This window comes from Triticum aestivum, chromosome 1D (genome assembly GCF_018294505.1).
Source record: "Triticum aestivum cultivar Chinese Spring chromosome 1D, IWGSC CS RefSeq v2.1, whole genome shotgun sequence".
NCBI lineage: Eukaryota > Viridiplantae > Streptophyta > Magnoliopsida > Poales > Poaceae > Triticum > Triticum aestivum.
In genome coordinates this window covers 443205143-443229440 of record NC_057796.1, presented here as the reverse complement: position 1 = coordinate 443229440, position 24298 = coordinate 443205143, and the positions used below count along the sequence as shown (strand labels likewise).

At 45.0% G+C, this 24298-nt stretch overlaps 1 protein-coding gene across 1 annotated transcript; it reads right to left on the bottom strand.

Annotated features, from left to right (window-relative positions):
* Positions 1-21116: 21116 nt before the first annotated feature.
* LOC123174020 (uncharacterized) lies at positions 21117-23548 on the bottom strand. Its single transcript, XM_044589982.1, has one exon. It carries the CDS (start codon positions 23449-23451, stop codon positions 21337-21339), a length of 2115 nt encoding a protein of 704 aa, XP_044445917.1. The 5' UTR covers positions 23452-23548; the 3' UTR covers positions 21117-21336.
* Between the last annotated feature and the right edge of the window lie 750 nt (positions 23549-24298).

Here is a 24298-nt window from a genome sequence, read left to right as displayed (position 1 = left end):
TGACCAATAAAGATCTTCGTAGAATATGTAGGAACCAATATTAGAATCCAGGTTTCGCTATTGGTTATTGACCGGAGAGGTGTCTCGGTCATGTCTACATAGTTCTCGAACCCGTAGGGTCCGCACGGTGAACGTTCGATGAAGATTTTGTATTATATGAGTTATGTGATTTGGTGACCGAATGTTGTTTGGAGTCCCGGATGAGATCACGGACATGACGAGGAGTCTCGAAATGGTCGAGAGGTAAAAATTCATATATAGTACGATACTCTTCGGACACCGGAAGTGTTCTAGGGGTACCGGCTACGTATCGGGTCACCAGAATGGGTTCCGGGCAACCCCCGGCAAGCTATATGGGCCTAATGGGCCAAGAGGGGAAACACACCAGCCACTAAGGGGCTGGTGCGCCCCCCCCCCCCCCATATGGGCTGCCCAAATTGGAGAAGGAAAAGGGAAGAAGGAAAGGAAAAAGGGAATAGGATTCCCCCTTCCCCCTCTTCCCTTCCTACTCCGAATAGGAATAGGAAAGGGGGGAGGCCGAATTGGGAGGACACCAAGTAGGATTCCTCCTACTTGGGGCTCCCCCTTGGCTGCCTCTCCTCCCCTCCAACCTATATATATGTGGGGGGCACCGCTAGAACACACAACAAACATTGTTAGCCGTGTGCGGTGCCCCCTCCACATTTTACGTCTCCGATCATATTCACGTAGTGCTTAGGCGAAGCCCTGCGCGGATCACTTCACCATCACCGTCACCACGCCGTCATGCTGACGGAACTCTCCCTCGATACTTTGCTGGATCAAGAGTTCGAGGGACGTCATCGAGCTGAACATGTGCGGAACTCGGAGGTGATGTACGTTCGGTACTTGATCGGTCGAAACGAGAAGAAGTTCGACTACATCAACCGCGTTGTCAAACGCTTCCGCTTTCAATCTACGAGGGTACGTGGACATACTCTCCCCCTATCGTTGTTATGCATCTCCTAGATAGATCTTGCGTGAACGTAGGAATTTTTTTGAAATTGCATGCTATGTTCCCCAACAGTGGTGTCAGAGAGCCAGGTCTATGCGTAGATGATATGCATGAGTAGAACACGAAGAGTTGTGGCCGGTGATAGTCATACTGCTTACCACCAACGTCTAATTTTGATTCGGCGGTATTGTTGGATGAAGCGGCCCGGACCAACCTTACATGACCACGTTCATGAGACCGGTTCCACCGACAGACATGCAACTTGTTTTGTATAAAGGTGGCTGGTGGGTGTCTGTTTCTCCAACTTTAGTTGAATCGAATTTGACTGCGGCCGGTCTTTGTTGAAGGTTAAAACAGCAAACTTGATAAATCACCGTTGTGGTTTTGATGCATAGGTAAGAACGGTTCTTGCTAGAAGCCCGTAGGAGCCACGTAAAACTTGGAACAACAAAGTAGAGGACGTCTAACTTGTTTTTGCAGGGCATGTTGTAATGTGATATGGTCAAGACATGATGTGGTATACATTATTGTATGAGATGATCATGTTCTGTAAAAGTTATCGGCAACTGGCAGGAGCCTTATGGTTGTCGCTTTATTGTATGAAATGCAAACGCCATGTAATTGTTTTACTTTATCACTATGCGTTAGCGATAGTTGTAGAAGCAATAGTTGGTGAGACGACCACGATGCTACGATGGAGATCAAGGTGTCAAGCCAGTGACGACGGAGATCATGACGGTGCTTTGGAGATAGAGATCAAAGGCACAAGATGATGATGGCCATATCATGTCACATAGTTTGATTGCATGTGATGTTTATCTTTTATGCATCTTATTTTGCTTAGTACGGCGGTAATTATAAGATGACCCCTTACTAAAATTTCAAGGTATAAGTGTTCTCCCTGAGTATGCACCGTTGCGACAGTTCGTCGTGTTGAGACACCACGTGATGATCGGGTGTGATAGGCTCTACGTTCACATACAACGGGTGCAAGACAGTTTTGCACATGCGGAATACTCGGGTTAAACTTGACGAGCCTAGAATGTACAAACATGGCCTCGGAACACTAGAGACCAAAAGGTCGAACGCGAATCATAGAGACCGAAAGTTCGAACGCGAATCATATAGTAGATATGATCAACATAGAGATGTTCACCATTGAAAACTACTCCATCTCACATGATGATCGGACATGGTTTAGTTGATATGGATCACGTGATCATTTAGATGACTTGAGGGATGTCTATCTAAGTGGGAGTTCTTAAGTAATATGATTAATTGAACTTTATTTATCATGAACTTAGTCCTGATAGTATTAGCATATCTATGTTGTAGATCAATAGCTCGCGTATAGCTCTCCTGTTTTATTTTTGATATGTTCCTAGAGAACTAAGTTGAAAGATAATGGTAGCAATGATGCGGACTGTGTCGGTGTGGAACGACACCTATGGGATCACAAGAATCCCTACTACGGTTGCCGGGGCGCAGGGTTGTGAGAAGAGCAGGATTAACAGTCAGCACAAGGATCGTTTACCCAGGTTCGGGCCGCGAGGATGCGTAAAACCCTAGTCCTGCTTTGGTGGATGTATTGAGTGTTCTTGAGCCCTCGAACTAGCTACGGTGGCCGTGTAGTTCAAAAGAGCCGAATCCCTCTCCAGTATGCCATGGGCCTCCTTTTATAGTCGAAAGAGGCTGCCACAGTGGCACACAGGAGGTGGAAAGGCCTACAGTGCTGCAAGCTTATCGCCCGTATTATAGGACAAGACGCATTTAATGCATCGCTTAGGTGTCCACTAGCTTTATCGGGGACGGGAGCGAGGCCCGTCCCGTCCGTCGCCGCTCCTCCTTGCTTCGACACGTGCCCTGGCCAACGATGCATGCGGCGCCATGTAGGCAGGCAAGCAGCTGAGGTGGCGCGGTGGTAGGGTCTTCACGAAGATCTGCATGCCGCCACGCAGGCACTTGCTGATCTGGCCTGGAAGCTGCATGTTGCCACGCAGGTGCCAGCCCAACTGGTCAGGCTGGTAGCTGCATGCGAACGGCGGTAGAAACTTGGCTGTTGCGGGCCTGGCAGTGGCCCTGCTGATATCCTCGGCAAGGGCCTTGCCGGGGGCCCGGCAAGGGTCTTGCCGTGGCGCGCAGTCGTCCCCAGCAAGGTTCTTGCCGGGGGTCTCGCGGCTTTCCTCGGCAAGGATCCCGCCGAGGGTCGCCGTCTTTTGGCCCTCATCTGATCTCATGTATCCATGGTCTTGACAAAGATCTGCATGCCATCGCAGAGGTGCCTCCCGAGCCTCGGTTCCAACATAGTCGGTGTTGGAACCTGCGGGCTCAAGAGTGGCTCACTCTGTTGGCGTTGGGCGCGCCGCTCCGGTAAGGCTCTTGCTGGGGCTGCTGAGGCTGCCCCGGCAAGGGTCTTGCCAAGGGAGCCTGCTTCGCCCTTCTGCTCTTTGTGTTCTTGGCCTTGGCGTTGCCATGGCCATCTTGGGCTTTAGCTTCTCTGCGGCTTCCCTCCTTTGCCCTGCTACGTGTGGCCGCGGCGCATGGCTCTGACTGCCCGTGCACAAGTAAAGGGGTCAAAAGGAGAGCCCCTACTTTTGTACACCGACAGACTGGGTCTGTGATCTGAGGATTATCCTCATTGCTGCATAGAAGAATTATGTCCTTGATGCACCACTAGGTGACAGACCTATTACAGGAGCAGATGCAGACGTTATGAACGTTTGACAAGCTCGGTATGATGACTACTTGATAGTTTAGTGCACCATTCTTTACGGCTTAGAACCGAGACTTCAAAAATGTTTTGAACGCCATGGAGCATATGAGATGTTTCAAGAGCTGAAGATGATATTTCAGACTCATGCCCGTGGTAAGAGGTATGAGACCTCTGACAAGTACTTTGCCTACAAGATGGAGGAGAATAGCTCAGCTAGTGAGCGTGTGCTCAGAATGTCTGGGTACTACAATTGCTTGAATCAAGTGGGAGTTAATCTTCCAGATAAGATAGTGATTGACAGAGTTACTACCAAACCTCCTAGGTCAACCAGAGCACATTCCACACTAGAGTGGTACGGTAATCCTGTTCTAGAAGTCATGTTACTAGACCATGACGAACCTATGAACTATGAGGAAGCGATGATGAGTCCAGATTCCGCAAAATGGCTTGAGGCCATGAAATCTGAGATAGGATCCATGTATGAGAACAAAGTATGGACTTTGGTTGACTTGCCAGATGATCGGCAAGCCATAGAGAATAAATGGATCTTCAAGAGGAAGACGGACGCTGATGGTAGTGTTACTATCTACAAAGCTCGACTTATCGCAAAAAGGTTTTCGACAAGTTCAAGGTGTTGACTATGATGAGTTTTTCTCACTCGTAGCGATGCTTAAGTCTACTCGAATCATGTTAGCAATTGCGGCATCTCATGAAATCTGGCAACTGGATGTCAAAAATGCATTCCTTAATGGATTTCTTAAAGAAGAGTTGAGAACGGTTCTTGCTAGAAGCCCGTAGCAGCCACGTAAAACTTGCAACAACAAAGTAGAGGACGCCTAACGTGTTTTTGCAGGGCATGTTGTGATGTGATATGGTCAAGAAATGATGTGATATATGTTATTGTATGAGATGATCATGTTTTGTAAAAGTTATCGGTAACTGGCAGGAGCCTTATGGTTGTCGCTTTATTGTATGAAATGCAAACGCCATGTAATTGATGTACTTTATCACTATGCGTTAGCGATAGTTGCAGAAACAATAGTTGGCGAGACGACCACGACGCTATGATGGAGATCGAGGTGTCAAGCCAGTGACAATGGAGATCATGACGGTGCTTTGGAGATAGAGATCAAAGGCACAAGATGATCATGGCCATATAATATCACATATTTTGATTGCATGTGATGTTTATCTTTTATGCATCATATTTTGCTTAGTATGGCGGTAAGTATAAGATGATCCCTTAATAAATTTCAAGGTATAAGTGTTCTCCCTGAGTATGCACCGTTGCGACAGTTCGTCGTGCTGAGACACCACGTGATGATCGGGTGTGATAGGCTGTACGTTCACATACAACGGGTGCAAGACAGTTTTGCACATGTGGAATACTCGGGTTAAACTTGACGAGCCTAGCTTGTACAGACATGGCCTCGGAACACTGGAGACCGAAAGGTCAAACGCGAATCATAGAGACCGCAAGTTCGAACGCGGATCATATAGTAGATATAATCAACATAGAGATGTTCACCATTGAAAACTACTCCATCTCACGTGATGATCGGACATGGTTTAGTTGATATGGATCACGTGATCATTTAGATGACTCGAGGGATGTCTATATAAGTGGGAGTTCTTAAGTAATATGATTAATTGAACTTAATTTATCATGAACTTAGTCCTGATAGTATTAGCATATCTATGTTGTAGATCAATAGCTCGTGTATAGCTCTCCTATTTTATTTTTGATATGTTCCTAGAGAAAACTAAGTTGAAAGATAATGGTAGCAATGATGCGGACTGGGTCCATGATCTGAGGATTATCCTCATTGCTGCATAGAAGAATTATGTCCTTGATGCACCACTAGGTGACAGACCTATTACAGGAGCAGATGCAGACGTTATGAACGTTTGACAAGCTCGGTATGATGACTACTTGATAGTTTAGTGCACCATTCTTTACGGCTTAGAACCGAGACTTCAAAAATGTTTTGAATGCCATGGAGCATATGAGATGTTTCAAGAACTGAAGATGATATTTCAGACTCATGCCCGTGGTAAGAGGTATGAGACCTCTGACAAGTACTTTGCCTACAAGATGGAGGAGAATAGCTCAGCTAGTGAGCGTGTGCTCAGAATGTCTGGGTACTACAATTGCTTGAATCAAGTGGGAGTTAATCTTCCAGATAAGATAGTGATTGACAGAGTTACTACCAAACCTCCTAGGTCAACCAGAGCACATTCCACACTAGAGTGGTACGGTAATCCTGTTCTAGAAGTCATGTTACTAGACCATGACGAACCTATGAACTATGAGGAAGCGATGATGAGTCCAGATTCCGCAAAATGGCTTGAGGCCATGAAATCTGAGATAGGATCCATGTATGAGAACAAAGTATGGACTTTGGTTGACTTGCCAGATGATCGGCAAGCCATAGAGAATAAATGGATCTTCAAGAGGAAGACGGACGCTGATGGTAGTGTTACTATCTACAAAGCTAGACTTATCGCAAAAAGGTTTTCGACAAGTTCAAGGTGTTGACTATGATGAGTTTTTCTCACTCGTAGCGATGCTTAAGTCTACTCGAATCATGTTAGCAATTGCGGCATCTCATGAAATCTGGCAACTGGATGTCAAAAATGCATTCCTTAATGGATTTCTTAAAGAAGAGTTGAGAACGGTTCTTGCTAGAAGCCCGTAGCAGCCACGTAAAACTTGCAACAACAAAGTAGAGGACGCCTAACGTGTTTTTGCAGGGCATGTTGTGATGTGATATGGTCAAGAAATGATGTGATATATGTTATTGTATGAAATGATCATGTTTTGTAAAAGTTATCGGTAACTGGCAGGAGCCTTATGGTTGTCGCTTTATTGTATGAAATGCAAACGCCATGTAATTGATGTACTTTATCACTATGCGTTAGCAATAGTTGCAGAAACAATAGTTGGCGAGACGACCACGACGCTATGATGGAGATCGAGGTGTCAAGCCAGTGACGATGGAGATCATGACGGTGCTTTGGAGATAGAGATCAAAGGCACAAGATGATCATGGCCATATAATATCACATATTTTGATTGCATGTGATGTTTATCTTTTATGCATCATATTTTGCTTAGTATGGCGGTAAGTATAAGATGATCCCTTAATAAATTTCAAGGTATAAGTGTTCTCCCTGAGTATGCACCGTTGCGACAGTTCGTCGTGCTGAGACACCACGTGATGATCGGGTGTGATAGGCTGTACGTTCACATACAACGGGTGCAAGACAGTTTTGCACATGTGGAATACTCGGGTTAAACTTGACGAGCCTAGCTTGTACAGACATGGCCTCGGAACACTGGAGACCGAAAGGTCAAACGCGAATCATAGAGACCGCAAGTTCGAACGCGGATCATATAGTAGATATAATCAACATAGAGATGTTCACCATTGAAAACTACTCCATCTCACGTGATGATCGGACATGGTTTAGTTGATATGGATCACGTGATCATTTAGATGACTCGAGGGATGTCTATATAAGTGGGAGTTCTTAAGTAATATGATTAATTGAACTTAATTTATCATGAACTTAGTCCTGATAGTATTAGCATATCTATGTTGTAGATCAATAGCTCGTGTATAGCTCTCCTATTTTATTTTTGATATGTTCCTAGAGAAAACTAAGTTGAAAGATAATGGTAGCAATGATGCGGACTGGGTCCATGATCTGAGGATTATCCTCATTGCTGCATAGAAGAATTATGTCCTTGATGCACCGCTAGGTGACAGACCTATTACAGGAGCAGATGCAGACGTTATGAACGTTTGACAAGCTCGGTATGATGACTACTTGATAGTTTAGTGCACCATTCTTTACGGCTTAGAACCGAGACTTCAAAAATGTTTTGAACGCCATGGAGCATATGAGATGTTTCAAGAACTGAAGATGATATTTCAGACTCATGCCCGTGGTAAGAGGTATGAGACCTCTGACAAGTACTTTGCCTACAAGATGGAGGAGAATAGCTCAGCTAGTGAGCGTGTGCTCAGAATGTCTGGGTACTACAATTGCTTGAATCAAGTGGGAGTTAATCTTCTAGATAAGATAGTGATTGACAGAGTTACTACCAAACCTCCTAGGTCAACCAGAGCACATTCCACACTAGAGTGGTACGGTAATCCTGTTCTAGAAGTCATGTTACTAGACCATGACGAACCTATGAACTATGAGGAAGTGATGATGAGTCCAGATTCCGCAAAATGGCTTGAGGCCATGAAATCTAAGATAGGATCCATGTATGAGAACAAAGTATGGACTTTGGTTGACTTGCCAGATGATCGGCAAGCCATAGAGAATAAATGGATCTTCAAGAGGAAGACGGACGCTGATGGTAGTGTTACTATCTACAAAGCTAGACTTATCGCAAAAAGGTTTTCGACAAGTTCAAGGTGATGACTATGATGAGTTTTTCTCACTCGTAGCGATGCTTAAGTCTACTCGAATCATGTTAGCAATTGCGGCATCTCATGAAATCTGGCAACTGGATGTCAAAAATGCATTCCTTAATGGATTTCTTAAAGAAGAGTTGAGAACGGTTCTTGCTAGAAGCCCGTAGCAGCCACGTAAAACTTGCAACAACAAAGTAGAGGACGCCTAACGTGTTTTTGCAGGGCATGTTGTGATGTGATATGGTCAAGAAATGATGTGATATATGTTATTGTATGAGATGATCATGTTTTGTAAAAGTTATCGGTAACTGGCAGGAGCCTTATGGTTGTCGCTTTATTGTATGAAATGCAAACGCCATGTAATTGATGTACTTTATCACTATGCGTTAGCAATAGTTGCAGAAACAATAGTTGGCGAGACGACCACGACGCTATGATGGAGATCGAGGTGTCAAGCCAGTGACGATGGAGATCATGACGGTGCTTTGGAGATAGAGATCAAAGGCACAAGATGATCATGGCCATATAATATCACATATTTTGATTGCATGTGATGTTTATCTTTTATGCATCATATTTTGCTTAGTATGGCGGTAAGTATAAGATGATCCCTTAATAAATTTCAAGGTATAAGTGTTCTCCCTGAGTATGCACCGTTGCGACAGTTCGTCGTGCTGAGACACCACGTGATGATCGGGTGTGATAGGCTGTACGTTCACATACAACGGGTGCAAGACAGTTTTGCACATGTGGAATACTCGGGTTAAACTTGACGAGCCTAGCTTGTACAGACATGGCCTCGGAACACTGGAGACCGAAAGGTCAAACGCGAATCATAGAGACCGCAAGTTCGAACGCGGATCATATAGTAGATATAATCAACATAGAGATGTTCACCATTGAAAACTACTCCATCTCACGTGATGATCGGACATGGTTTAGTTGATATGGATCACGTGATCATTTAGATGACTCGAGGGATGTCTATATAAGTGGGAGTTCTTAAGTAATATGATTAATTGAACTTAATTTATCATGAACTTAGTCCTGATAGTATTAGCATATCTATGTTGTAGATCAATAGCTCGTGTATAGCTCTCCTATTTTATTTTTGATATGTTCCTAGAGAAAACTAAGTTGAAAGATAATGGTAGCAATGATGCGGACTGGGTCCATGATCTGAGGATTATCCTCATTGCTGCATAGAAGAATTATGTCCTTGATGCACCGCTAGGTGACAGACCTATTACAGGAGCAGATGCAGACGTTATGAACGTTTGACTAGCTAGGTATGACGACTACTTGATAGTTTAGTGCACCATGCTTACGGCTTAGAATCGGGACTTCAAAAAAAATTGAACGCCATGGAGCATATGAGATGTTTCAAGAGCTGAAGATGATATTTCAGACTCATGCCCGTGTTAAGAGGTATGAGACCTCTGACAAGTACTTTGCCTACAAGATGGAGGAGAATAGCTCAGCTAGTGAGCATGTGCTCAGAATGTCTCGGTACTACAATTGCTTGAATCAAGTGGGAGTTAATCTTCCAGATAAGATAGTGATTGACAGAGTTCTCTAGTCACTATCACCAAGTTACTAGAACTTCGTGATGGTTAACAAGACCACTAGTTTTGAGAAAAGGGCAAGGGAAAGAAAGGGAACTTCAAGAAGAATGGCAAGCAAGTTGCCACTCCCGTGAAGAGGCCCAAAGCTAGACCCAAGCCCGAAACTGAGTGCTTCTACTGCAAAGGAAATGGTCACTTGAAGTGGAACTACCCCAGATACTTGGCAGATAAGAAGGATGGCAAAGTGAACAAAGGTATATTTGATATACAGGTTATTGATGTGTGCTTTACTAGTGTTCATAGTAGCCCTGGGTATTTGATGCCAGTTCAGTTGCTAAGATTAGTAACTCGAAACAGGAGTTGCAGAATGAACAGAGATTAGTTAAGAGAGAAGTGACGATGTGTGTTGGAAGTGATTCCAAGATTGATACGATCACCATCACACACTCCCTCTACCTTCGGGATTAGTGTTGAACCTAAAATAAATGTTATTTGGTGTTTGCGTTGAGCATGAATATGATTAGATCATGTTTATTGCAATACGGTTATTCATTTAAGTCAGAGAATAATTGTTGTTCTGTTTACATGAATAAAACCTTCTGTGGTCATACACCCAAGATGAATGGTTTATTGAATCTCGATCGTGGTGATACACATATTCATAATATTGATGCCAAAATATGCAAAGTTGATAATGATAGTGCAACATAAATGTGGCACTGCCGTTTAGGTCATATTGGTGTAAAGCGTATGAAGAAACTCCATGTGGATGGACTTTTGGAATCACTTGATTATGAATCATTTGATGCTTGCGAACCATTCCTCATGGGAAAGATGACTAAGACTCCGTTCTCCAGAACAACGGAGCGAGCCACCGACTTATTGGAAATAATACATACCGATGTATGCGGTCCGATGAGTGTTGAGGCTCGCGGCGGGTATTGTTATTTTCTTACCTTCACAGATGATTTGAGCAGGTATGGGCATATCTAGTTAATGAAACACAAGTCTGAAACATTTGAAAAGTTCAAAGAATTTCAGAGTGAAGTGGAGAATCATCGTAACAAGAAAATAAAGTTTCTACGATCTGATCGCGGAGGCGAATATTTGAGTTAAGAGTTTGGCCATCATTTAAAACAATGTGGAATAGTTTCACAACTCACGCCACCTGGAATACCACGGTGTAATGGTGTGTCCGAATGTCGTAACCGTACTTTATTAGATATAGTGCGATCTATGATGTCTCTTACCGATTTACCACTATCATTTTGAAGTTATGCATTAGGGACAGCTACATTCACGTTAAATAGGGCACCATTTAAATCCGTTGAGACGACAGCGTATGAACTGTGGTTTGGCAAGAAACCTAAGCTGTCGTTTCTTAAAGTTTGGGATTGTGATGCTTATGTGAAAAAGCTTCATCCTGATAAGCTCGAACCCAAATTGGAGAAGTGCGTCCTCATAGGATACCCAAAAGAAACTGTTGGGTACACCTTCTATCACAGATCCGAAGGCAAGATTTTTGTTGCTAAGAATGGATCATTTCTAGAGAAGGAGTTTCTCTTGAAAGAAGTGAGTGGGAGGAAAGTAGAACTTGATGAGGTAACTGTACCTTCTCTCGAATTGGAAAGTAGCTCTTCACAGACAACCGTTCCCGTGATGCCTACACCAACTAGAGAGGAAGCTAATGATAATGATCATGAAACTTCGAATCAAGTTACTACCAAACCTCCTTGGGCAACCAGAGCACATTTCGCACCAGAGTGGTACGGTAATCCTGTTCTGGAAGTCATGTTACTAGACCATGACGAACCTATGAACTATGAGGAAGCGATGATGAGCCCAGATTCCGCAAAATGACTTGAGGCCATGAAATCATGGATAGGATCCATATATGAGAACAAAGTATGGACTTTGGTTGACTTACCTGATGATCGGCAAGCCATAGAGAATAAATGGATCTTCAGGAGGAAGACGGACACTGATGGTAGTGTTACTATCAACAAAGCTCGACTTTTCGCAAAAAGGTTTTCGACAAGTTCAAGGTGTTGACTACGATGAGTTTTTCTCACTCGTAGCGATGCTTAAGTCTGTCCGAATCATGTTAGCAATTGCCGCATTTTATGAAATCTGGCAAATGGATGTCAAACCGCATTCCTTAATGGATTTCTTAAAGAAGAGTTGTATATGATGCAACCAGAAGGTTTTGTCGATCCTAAAGGTGCTAACAAAGTGTGCAAACTCCAGTGATCCATCTATGGACTGGTGCAAGCATCTCGGAGTTGGAATATACGCTTTGATAAGGTGATCATAGCATATGGTTTTATATAGACTTATGGTGAAGCCTGTATTTATAAGAAAGTGAGTGGGAGCTCTGTACCATTTCTAATATTATATGTGGATGACATATTGTCGATTGGAAATGATGTAGAATTTCTGGATAGCATAAAAGGATATTTTAATAAGAATTTTTCAATGAAAGACCCCAGTGAAATTGCTTACATATTGGGCATCAAGATCTATGGAGATAGATCAAGACATTTGATAAGACTTTCGACGAGTACATACCTTGATAAGATTTTGAAGGAGTTCAAAATGGATCAGTCAAAGAAGGAGTTCTTGCCTGAGTTGTAAAGTATGAAGTTGAGTAAGACTCAAAACACGACCACGGCAGAAGATATAGAGAAAATGAAAGTCATTCCTATGCCTCAGCCATAGGTTTGATAAAGTATGACATGCTGTGTACCAGACCTATTGTGTACTTTTCCATGAGTTTGGCAAGGGGGTACACTAGTGATCCAGGAGTAGATCACTGGAAAGCGGTCAAAATTATCCTTAAGAGGACTAAGGAAATATTTCTCAGTTATGGAGGTGATAAAGAGTTCGTCGTAAAGAGTTACGTCGATGCAAGCTTTGACACCGATCTGGATCCAGATGACTCTGAGTCTCAATCTGGATACATATTGAAAGTGGGAGCAATTAGCTAGAGTAGCTCCATGCAGAGCATTGTACACATAGAAATTTGCAAAATACATACGGATTTGAATGTGGCAGACCCATTGACTAAACTTCTCTCACAAGCAAAACATGATCATACGTTAGTACTCTTTGGGTGTTAATCACATAGCGATGTGAACTAGATTATTGACTCTAGTAAACCCTTTGGGTGTTGGTCACATGGCGATGTGAACTATGGATGTTAATCACATAAAGATGTGAACTATTGGTGTTAAATCACATGGCGATGTGAACTAGATTATTGACTCTTGTGCAAGCGGGAGACTGAAGAAAATATGCCCTAGAGGCAATAATAAAGTTGTTATTTATATTTCCTTATATCATGGTAAATGTTTATTATTCATGCTAGAATTGTATTAACCGAAAACTTGATACATGTGTGGATACATAGACAAAAACACGGTGTCCCTAGTAAGCCTCTACTAGACTAGCTCGTTACTCAAAGATGGTTAAGTTTCCTAACCATAGACATGTGTTGTCATTTGATGAACGGGATCACATCATTAGGAGAATGATGTGATGGACAAGACCCATCCGTTAGCTTAGCATGTTGATCGTTAAGTTTTATTGATATTGCTTTCTTCATGACTTATAGATATTCCTTTGACTATGAGATTGTGCAACTCCCGGATACCGGAGGAATAGCTTGTGTTTTATCAAACGTCACAACGTAACTGGGTGATTATAAAGATGCTCTACAGGTATCTCCGAAGGTGTTTGTTGGGTTGGCATAGATCGAGATTAGGATTTGTCACTCCGAGTATCGGAGAGGTATCTCTGGGCCCTCTCAATAATGCACATCATGATGAGCCTTGCAAGCAATGTGGAAAATGAGTTGGTTGCAGGATGATGCATTACAAAATGAGTAAAGAGACTTGCCGGTAACGAGATTGAAATAGGTATGAAGATACCGACGATCAAATCTCGGGCAAGTAACATACCGATGACAAAGGGAATAACATATGTTGTCATTACGGTTTGACCGATAAAGATCTTCGTAGAATATGTAGGAACCAATATGAGCATCCAGGTTTTGCTATTGGTTATTGACCGGAGAGGTGTCTCGGTCATGTCTACATAGTTCTCGAACCCGTAGGGTCCGCACGCTTAACGTTCGATGACGATTTTGTATTACATGAGTTATGTGATTTGGTGACCGAATGTTGTTAGGAGTACCGGATGAGATCACGGACATGACGAGGAGTCTCGAAATGGTCGAGAGGTAAAGATTCATATATAGGACGATACTATTCGGACACCGGAAGTGTTCTGGGGGTACCAGGTACGTATCGGGTCACCGAAAGGCGTTTCGGGCAACCCCCGGCAAGCTATATGGGCCTAATGGGCCAAGAGGGAAAACACACCAGCCATTAAGGGGCTGGTGCGCCCCCCATATGGGCTGGCCAAATTGGAGAAGGAAAAGGGAAGAAGGAAAGGAAAAGGGGAATAGGATTCCCCCTTCCCCCTCTTCCCTTCCTACTCCGAATAGAAATAGGAAATGAGGGAGGCCGAATTGGGAGGAACCCAAGTAGGATTCCTCCTACTTGGTGAGCCCCCTTGGCTGCCTCTCCTCCCCTCCAACCTATATATATGTGGGGGGCACCGCTAGAATGCACAACAAACATTGTTTGCCGTGTGCGGCGCCGCCCTCCACAGTTTACGCCTCCGGTCATATTCACGTAGTGCTTAGGCGAAGCTCTGCGCGGATCACTTCACCATCACCGTCACCATGTCATCATGCTGACGGAACTCTCCCTCGACACTTTGCTGGATCAAGAGTTCGAGGGACGTCATCGAGCTGAACGTGTGCAGAACTCGGAGGTGTCGTACGTTCGGTACTCTACCGGTCGAAACGAGAAGTTCGACTACATCAACCGTGTTGTCAAACGCTTCCGCTTTCGGTCTACGAGGGTACGTGGACATACTCTCCCCCACTCGTTGCTATGCATCTCCTAGATAGATCTTGCGTGAGCATGGAATTTTTTTTTGAAATTGCATGCTACGTTCCCCAACAGTTATCCTTAATGGCAACGATACATACGTGTCGGTTCCCCTTCTGTCACTGGGATCAAACTCCGTAAGATCGAACCCATCACAAAGCACCTCTTCCCGTTGCAAGATAAATAGATCAAGTTGGCCAAACAAAACCCAAATATCGGAAAAGAAATACGAGGCTATAAGCAATCATGCATATAAGAGATCAAACAAGACTCAAATAACTTTCATGGTTAAAAAGATAGATCTGATCATATACTCAAAGTTCATCCGATCCCAACAAACACACTGCAAAAAGAGTTACATCATATGGATCTCCAAGAGACCATTGTATTGAGAATCAAACGAGAGAGAGGAAGCCATCTAGCTACTAACTACGGATCCGGAGGTATACAAAGAACTATTCACGCATCATCGGGGAGGCACCAATGGACATGATGCACCCCTCCATGATGGTGTCTAGATTGGATTTGGTGGTTCTAGACTCTGCGGTGGTTGGAATTGATTTTCGTCGACTCCCCTAGGGTTTCTGGAATATTGGGGTATTTGTAGAGCAAAGAATCGGTTCGGGAGGCACCCAAGGTGGGCACAACCCACCAGGACGCGTCTGGGCCTCCAGGCGCACCCTGGTGTGTTTTGCTCCCTTCGGAGCACCCCCCAGGCGCTTCTCCGACCCACTGGATGTCTTCTGGTCCAAAAAAATCCACAAAAAGTTTCGTTGTGTTTGGACTCTGTTTGGTATTGATTTCCTGCGATGTAAAAAACATGCAGAAAACAGCAACTGGCACTTGGCACTATGTCAATAGGTTAGTGCCAAAAAATGATATAAAATGACTATAAAATGATTATAAAACATCCAAGAATGATAATATAACAGCATGGAACAATCAAAAATTATAGATACATTGGAGACATATCACTTCCATTTATTTATTTCCAATGCTTTTCCTTTCTATTATGTTCTATTTTTCTAGTATTTACGGGTTTATGCTATTTCTTCTTCGATCATTTTGTGCTTTTACTGAGCAACATTGTTCCTTCTTTTGTTTGATTATTCCATTCACATTTTCAATAATAATTTAATATTCATTTTATAATGTTGGAAGTATTTTTTGAAAGCGTTCGTCTTGTAATTGTGTCAACAAACACACCGCAAAATTGTTCATCACGCATTTAAAAGATGGCATACACCTCTCAACGTGTAAGGTGGAATGCAAGATGCAAAAAAAATGGTGAGCAAATCTTCTAATTGTCCCAACAAAACTATGATTAAAAGTTGAGCCCTTACCGTGCCATACACTTGCAGGCTAGGCATGTCCTAAAAATATAGATTAAAAATCTATGTAGAGAACCCTAAAAAAATCTATGTAGAGAAGCCGTAGTCTAATCCCTCCCCCTACCTTCGGAAAATTGTAGGTGCATGTAGGTGCGGGGCACACACCTTCCCCGCCATGCCAGCCGTTTTGATGTCTCGTGATTCGCAAAGTTGTTGGATCCTCGCACAAGGGCACAACAAGTTTTAAGTTTTAGTTTTTGAAACTTACGATTTTGTCGGCCGTAGCTTCTGAAACTTACGATTTTGTCAATCGATCCTACCAAGTTTCAGAGTTGAAACTTAAAACTTACGAGTTTGTCGGTCGCAGATTCTGAAACTTACGATTTTGTGGGTTGCTCATACTAAGTTTCAGAAGATGAAACTTAATGATTTTTTTTAAACTCGCCAAAATGTGTTCAAAATGGTTCTCATTTGTAAGCTCTTGTCACCAGAAACACAAATATAAAAATGAAACTTAATTTGGACTTTTGGTTTAAAAGATATGAAAGAGTGCCCCCCCCCCCCCCCCCATGCTATAAATACCCTTCCACCCTACCGTACTTAAGAAAAGAAAATGCAATATAAAACACAGTCCAGCAGATAACACTGAAAAATGCCTACGTCACCCCTCCAGCTCGTCCCACACACCCACAAACCCATAACAACCCCTAAAAAGCCCCCTCTGTGCCTGGAAAACACACTGTTGGAGCCGGGGAGCGGTTGTGTCTCGCCCGCATACACAAGCACATCTCGCCTCAAGGACGCCTTAAATGGGCCGGTCCCTAATCACACAGTTATACATACATCAGTTTTTGTTCGTTTTTATATATATTTTAAAATTTTATAAATACAAAAATTCCATAAAACTTAATGTACTTAAAAAATATTTACACCATGAATTTGAAAAATGGAAACACGGTGTAAAATTTTTGGCTGTGTAAAGAAATGTTGATAGCATTCAAAAAAATGGTGATATTTAAAAAATGCCCACGCATTTAAAAACAATGTACGTGACATTTTGAAAAAAAAATCATGTAATTAAAAAAGTTCTTTATCATTAAAACAATTATTGCATTCTAAAAATATTCATGTGTTTAAAAAAATGTACATCAAACTTTTATAAATGTTGCACATATAAAACAAAGTTCGTCTAATTCTGAAAATTCATATCATTAAAAAAATGTATGTTGCATTTTAAAAAATATTCATGTATTTCAAATACGTATTTACATTTAAAAAATTATACAATGTAAAATGTTTCAGCGCGTAAGTAAAAAATGTTTAACATATGTTCTAAAATATGTATTTGAAAAAAAATGCTGAACATGTACAAAAAACATATATTTTATACCAAAAATGTACAATGTGTATGAAAAATAGACCTCGAAAATTATACTTAGAAAAGTGTTAATAATGTATTTAAAAAATGTTAAACATGCATAAAAACATTTCTGTGTATACAAAAAATGTACAATGCATATGAAGAATGTGACATTGTTTGAAACAAAAAATCCAAAAAAAAGGTGAAAATCAAAGAAAGAAAGAAAACCATAGAAAAGTGAAGAAAAAAGAAGAAAAGAGATAAAAACCAAAGGAAATTGATGCAAACAGTGAAAAATTAATAAAAGAACCACAGAGAAAAGAAAACTTGTGTGGAAGCTACCATACTGGGCTGGCCCAGTAGCACTGCGCCAGAGGTGACCGAAGCTACATCTCTCAATAAGGGCTAAGGACGGCTGAGATATAACTAAGTGTTTCAGCCGACTGAAGTTTAGGAAATATCATGTTTTTTAACAAATCAGAAGAAAAAACGAAGGACTCCAAGCTGGAACATGCCCAACGTACCAGATAAAGCATTTCTTCCTGCCAAATTAAACCAAATGTGTAATGCATGAGAAAACTGACATCACTTGCTCTAAATGCAAGTGGTGAATGCCACGAGAATAGAGTGTTGCTACACATACGAAAGTTTTGTTCCGAATTTATACGACATGGCTGATCACGGTGTCCATGACAAGGGCAAAGTGCATGACCGTCAGGTCGCCAATATATATATATACATGACCATCGACAGGGGCGGAGCTGGGCCCAGGGCGTGAAAAAAACAATAGGCTAATATAATTATATAGGTTTTTTCTCAGGCCCGGGGTGCAGCCCAGCCAAAAGAAGAAGGCCCAAAGCCTCGATGGGCTGTCTTACCAGAAACGCACGCACGAGGCAACACCACCCCACCAAGGAGGCAAGGACGAAGAGATGGATAGCACCGACAGAAAATGCTGCGAAAGCAAATGTAGATGGAGGGATTTCGAACCTAGGAGATAAAGGAGTTGCAGCAGCTCTGATAAGGGACAGGAATGGTCGTTACCTCGGTTCATCTGCTGTAGTCTATGATGGTCTGACTAATCCAACAACATTGGAGGCTCAAGCTTGCTGTGAAGCGCTTGCTTTGGCGCAAGATCTGAACATATCACGCCTCGTAGTAGCTTCTGATTGCATGGAGGTTATAACAAACATCAAGAAAGGAGCCTTGCCCCAATATGTTCATGTTTTGAGAGATATTGAACTTAGTTCTTCAAGTTTTTCTTTCATAGATTTCCGTTTTGAATTTAGAGAAAATAATGTTGAGGCCCACTCGATAGCAAAAGGAGCTGTGTCTCTGTCCGTGGGTCGCCACTTGTGGCTAGGGGTTTCGCCGGACATTGCTTGTATTCCTTTTGTTTTGAACTTGGAATAAAACCCTAGTTACCTAAAAAAACGATCTAGCACGCATGAAGCGCAGGAGAACGCAGCGCTGTTGGTCAAAAAAAAAACAGACGAAACGCTCGCGCGGCCGCCGCCGGTCGCACGCACGATCGATCTGCAGCAGCAGCAGGGATTCCAGCGCCAGCGTCGCCGTCCGCCGTGGCTCCGCCCCCGGCCCACCCACTTTCTCCCCGCTCCCGGGCTGTAGGCTGCCGCCCTCTTGTTCATCGTTCGCCCGCGAGCCGCGACCCCGCGTGGCGCTTTGCTTCACCGTCGGCTGCGGCCGGCAGCTTGTAATTTTCTTTGATGCCCTGTTTCCCCCTTATGCTTTCTACGTATCTCTACCATGCTGGCATGCTCTACTTGTATGAGTTGTATCAGTGTATAAGCTGTTCTGAACTGAAATTTATATCATGTTCCTTTGTATCCAGTCATATGTCTAGGGTATTATTGATCTCAAATTGATGTAATTGCCAATTTCATTTCATATTATAGAAAGAGAAGATGCAGAGATTGTTTTCACCGGTGTCCGCAACGGTGGTGTCTACACTATAAGTCTCTCAAAGGCCTTTTACTTCATCGAAGCGGTAAATTTTTATTTTTTTATCAATGATAATTGTTTCACTTGATGTTTATGCCTTCTTATATGAAATTTTGCTTTTGATGTTTTGAAGGTGTTGCTTTTGATGTTTTGAAGGTGTTGACTCTTCTTCCTGCGTTGATGAGGTTATGTCAGGCACTGATGAAGCAAACCATTGATTCGGTACTCTTTTTTATCATGTACTGTTCTTTTTAGTTTTTTTCATTTTTTACTTATTTTATTGTATCGTTAAGCATTGAGTTCGAATTCTAAAAAAATTATGAAATTGTGCCATATTTTATATAGGGCATCTTTTGAGGTAGCTAAAAGCCTTATGAACGTTAAGTTTTTCTCTCGACGTGAAAAAAATATTTGGGCCCGGGGCTTGCTCCAATCCTGGCTCCACCACTGACCATCGATTAACACGAAGAAGGGTCACGAGATCAGATCGACAGCATATCTTGCGACGCGGCTGGTCTCAAGGCTTCAACTTGCCGGTCTGCTGCCATTAATTGTTACTCGAGATTACTCAAATCTATGGATGGCTACTACTCTAGCTTCAGCTTTCGGAATAAACTGGCAGGTTCACAGTACCATCATAGAGGATCGATGTACAGGCCATCTAGACAGTGTGTTTGCAAAAAGGGTTTCTGTAAAATTAAACTGCCAAAGTTGCATGATAAATAAATAAAAAAACATCCATCCCCACTCAAAGTCATTTATTTCATTCATTCTCGGACTGAAGACAATACAAGTCATTCATTATCTGCCAAAGTTGCATTTGCGCGACTCTCAAGCATGACTTTTGGTTTCAATTCTGAGAAGGAGACCAACAAGCAGAGCAAGCGTACAACTGAGAGAGAGCGCGCAAAATTACAAGCATGGTATTGGTCTGGATTCAGAAAATCAAACGCCACGACAGTAAGCTGTTAGGAATTCAGAAATCCATTCATGCACTCCAATAACACTGCCGGCCACTGGAGGAGCACAGCACTTGAACAGGGGAGGGCGGATGAGAGCAATTTGTTCTGAGAGATCAGCATCTGCAGATGTTGACAAGGCCATGCTACTGCGTATATCCATTTTATTTTTACCACTGTTCGCCAAAATTTAGTTTCAGTAACTCCACTGTTAAATGTGTAGTTAACATGGAATGTTTTTACATAAGAGAGATTCTGCATTAGCTTCAGCCTTCGGCTCAGTTACAGATTAATAACAGTACCAAACTACTAACCACATACTACTATATAATGCTGATGCATAGTGGATGTGCAGGCCATTTAAGGACACTGTTTACAAACGTGTTCCTACACTACAGAATGAAGTTGCCAAAGCTGCATGATAAAACAGAGAAACCAAAATGCACACATGAACGATGAGTAAGTTTCCGCATTAGTGGCATGATAAAACAGGCAACAGTTCAGACAACTTTTACCAAGTCCGAATTCATTCAGAAAATAAGGTAACCGAACACCCATGACAGTTAAGCTGTCCGGAATTCAGTGATCATTCCTTCATAGGAGTACTCTCTGATGATGGGAAGTCAAAAAGCAATAAGTTCAAGTAAGTTTCTGCATTCTTGGCATGCATAAACATAAGAATTTGAAATTGTAAATTGGCCTTCAATTCAGTGCATACATGCAGCTCTACCTATGCCAGTGTATACAGTTGCAATCAAGAGAATTTCCAAGGACAATGGAAAGCAACCAAGGTAATAAGGTACGAATGCACAAAAGACCTATGCTAACCAAGAAAAAACATGGGCAGCTAAGCTCTTTGGAATTCACAAGGCACAGCCAATACATTCATGCACTCCCAAGTGATGATCGATCAGTACATTGGATAAACCAAAACAATTCCAATCAAGCATGATTTTAGTTTTATTTCTGAAAAAGAAGCTAATCAAGCACAGCAAGCCTGCTGTTCACAATTCTGAAAACAAGCTAATCCAACAGCACGACAGACCAACTAAGCTGAAGATGGCAACTGACAATGCATAGATCTAGTCGTACACGACGAGCTTCTGGTACTCTTCGCCGGCGATGGCCTCCATCATGATGGCCTCAGGGTTCACCACGCCGTCGTTCTTCAGAAAGATCTTGAGGAAGTTCTTGGAGAAGCCGCTCACCATGGCCACCCCCGGCTGGGTCGACGTCACCGGCGTCGACTTTGAGTCGCGCAGGTTCCAGAAGATGATCTGGGGCACCACGTCGCCGTAGCCAGCGTCCCTGAACTTTTTGCAGATCACCTCGTAGTCAGTCTCCCACGGAACAGACTCCCGCCGGCTGTAGTAGGCGGCGTAGGCGCTCCCCGACGCCATGTTGAACTCCATGTCGCTGTACACGAACACGGTCCTGATCATCTTCTCCGGCGCCAGACTCGCCTCCACCGCCGTGCGGAGGATCTGGTCGAACACCCCCTGGAAGTTGGTGCTCCCGCCCCAGTGCATGCGTCGCACGAAGTCCATCTTCTGGCGGAGGGTCTTGCCCTTGATCAGGTGAATCTCCGGGTTCTCGCTGAAGGTGATCACCTTGCCGGCCCACGGCTCCTCGCTGAGCTCCGAGGTGAGCACGCCCAGCGCGATGCACACCTCCATCGGGGTGCCGCTCATGCTCAAGGACACGTCGCAGACCGAGATGCAGTTGCGCAGCGAGCCCTTGGAACGGAGGTCGTCCACCATGCGTCGCCACTGCAGCTCCGATACATTGTCATCCTGGCCGCGGTACGCGGCCGCCGCGATCTCGTGCGGCAGGAGCGCGCCCGCCGCGATCTTGGCCTTGCCAGCCTCCACGTCCTCCAGGTACTTGTCGAAGCGCTCCTCATCGTGCTTCTTGAAGAGGGACTTGTAGCGCCGCATGGCCACCGAGGCGACACGGGTGTAGGGCAGCTCCGACCACCGCTGCGCGCTCATGTACACCTCCGGGAGCTCCAGCACCTTGCGCAGCGGCACGAGCACCTTGCGGCGGAGGCGGTGTAGGGCGTGGTACGCGTAGTGCTCGTCCGAGAGCTGGGTGAGCTCGGGGTCCGAGTCGCGCGGGAAGAGGCGGCGGGCGATGGCCTCGCAGAGAAGCGTGGTGCGGTCGAAGGACGAGCCTGGAGTGGGACACCACTTGGCGGCGAGCCCGATCTTCCTCTTTTTGCCGCCGGAGGCCAGCTGCTGGAGGTCCGAGGTGAGGAGCGCGGCGAAGAAGTCGGCGACGGCGTCGAACAGGAAGCGGTAGGCACGGTCGCCGTAGTACGTCTCCAACGACTGCATGGCCAGCTTGGCAACCGTGCGCACCTTCTTCGACATCCGCCGCGGCTTACCCGCGGCCGTCTTCTTCTGGTCCACCTCCATCGCTTCCGGCTTCTGCACCTCCGGGGGCTCCTGGACCGGGACAGACTCCACGGGCTTGCTGCCCTTGCCGGCCTTGGAGAGCGCGGCAGAGAGGAAGTCGCCGAAGGTGGCCTTGGCCGGCACGAGGGCGAGCTCGCGGGCGCGCTTGCGGCCGGCGAGCCTAGCCCGCAAGCCCTCCCGCTGCGTGGCGAGGCCCTTGGCCTTCCTGCGCGCCTTGTCGGCCTCGGCGCCGGCCTTGGCGACCGCGCGCACGTCGGGGCCGCGGAGGAGGCGGAACAGCAGCTCGGGGAAGTCCTTGAGGTAGCCGAACTCGGCGAGCGCGGCGACGTTGCAGGCGAGCGTGCGCGGGTGGTGCTCGTGCATCCAGAGCGCGGCGGCGTAGAAGCCCTCCCTGTCCGACTTGCCGGTACCGCGCACGCCGCGGAGGTTGCAGGCGAGGCGGAGCGCCGTGGGCGCGTCCTGCGCCCAGGCGGCGGCGAGGAGCTGGCGCACGCGGTCGGCAGGCGTGTCGGGGACCACCTGGAAGAAGAAGTCGAGGCAGGGGTTGCCCGAGTTGGCGTACGTGGCGGAGCAGTTCTCCGTGAGCGCCCTCCGCGGCTTGAGCGCCGCCTTGATCGCCGCCGGCGACGGCGCGTTGAAGGCCGCGTCGAGGAGGTCGAGGAACGGGTGCGAAGCGTCGGAGGTGGCGGCGGCGGAGTCAGGGGACGGGCGCGCGGCGCGGATCAGGGGCGGGCCCAGGAGCAGGCGCGGCGCCGCGGCGGGCTCCGTCTCCGTCGCCATGGCTGCTAGGGTTTGGGGTGGTCGAGCTCGGGGGAGAAGAGATTTTCGGGGATCGATCTGGTGAGATCTGGAGGCGGCTCGGCTCGTTCTTTCGATATATCTGTGGGACGACGGAGGGGTGAGGGTGGATCTGAGCCGTCCACCGAACCGACATGGCTGGTTGACGGCGCGGATTGGTCTGATCAGGTTGCATGCATGGTGATCAGCTTTGCTATGCCTATGCCAATGCATGAATCTTCGTTTTGATCATCTTGATTGATAAGACAAAGGGTGGCTTTTATTGGCTTAAAATGACGCATCAAGAGGATACAAAACACGATGAGCATACACCCGGCCTCTGCATAGTTAGGATGCACACAGCCAACTTTAACACACACAAAATACGCCAATAAATTGCAAAGTCATATAAGACCAAAGTTGTGCATAGGCGAGAGAGAAAAAAAAAAACCAAAGCGATCATATCAGCGTTTGGCAAACCGCAATAATGACCATATTCGCACCAACCATCTCATGACATCACAGGGACGACGAGGTTCTTCAACAGCAACGCCTTCAGGAATGGAGCGGCGCTCAAGCGCCTCCGTCACCGGATTCAACCACACGGGGTCAGAATCTAGGTTTTCACCCTGAAGAACCAGTTCGAGCATATCCGAGCAATGCCTTCAACAAGGTAACGACGCCACAACATCGCCATTGCTAGGTATCATACCTAGGCTTTCACCTCGGAGCTCGAGACAGGGTGCTCGAGTAGCACCGCAATTGACGTCACCTATGTGTTGTCGCCACCACTTTTTCACAACCCATGTAGCTACGACGGCTGCCGCTGCACAACCACCCCTCTGCGTCA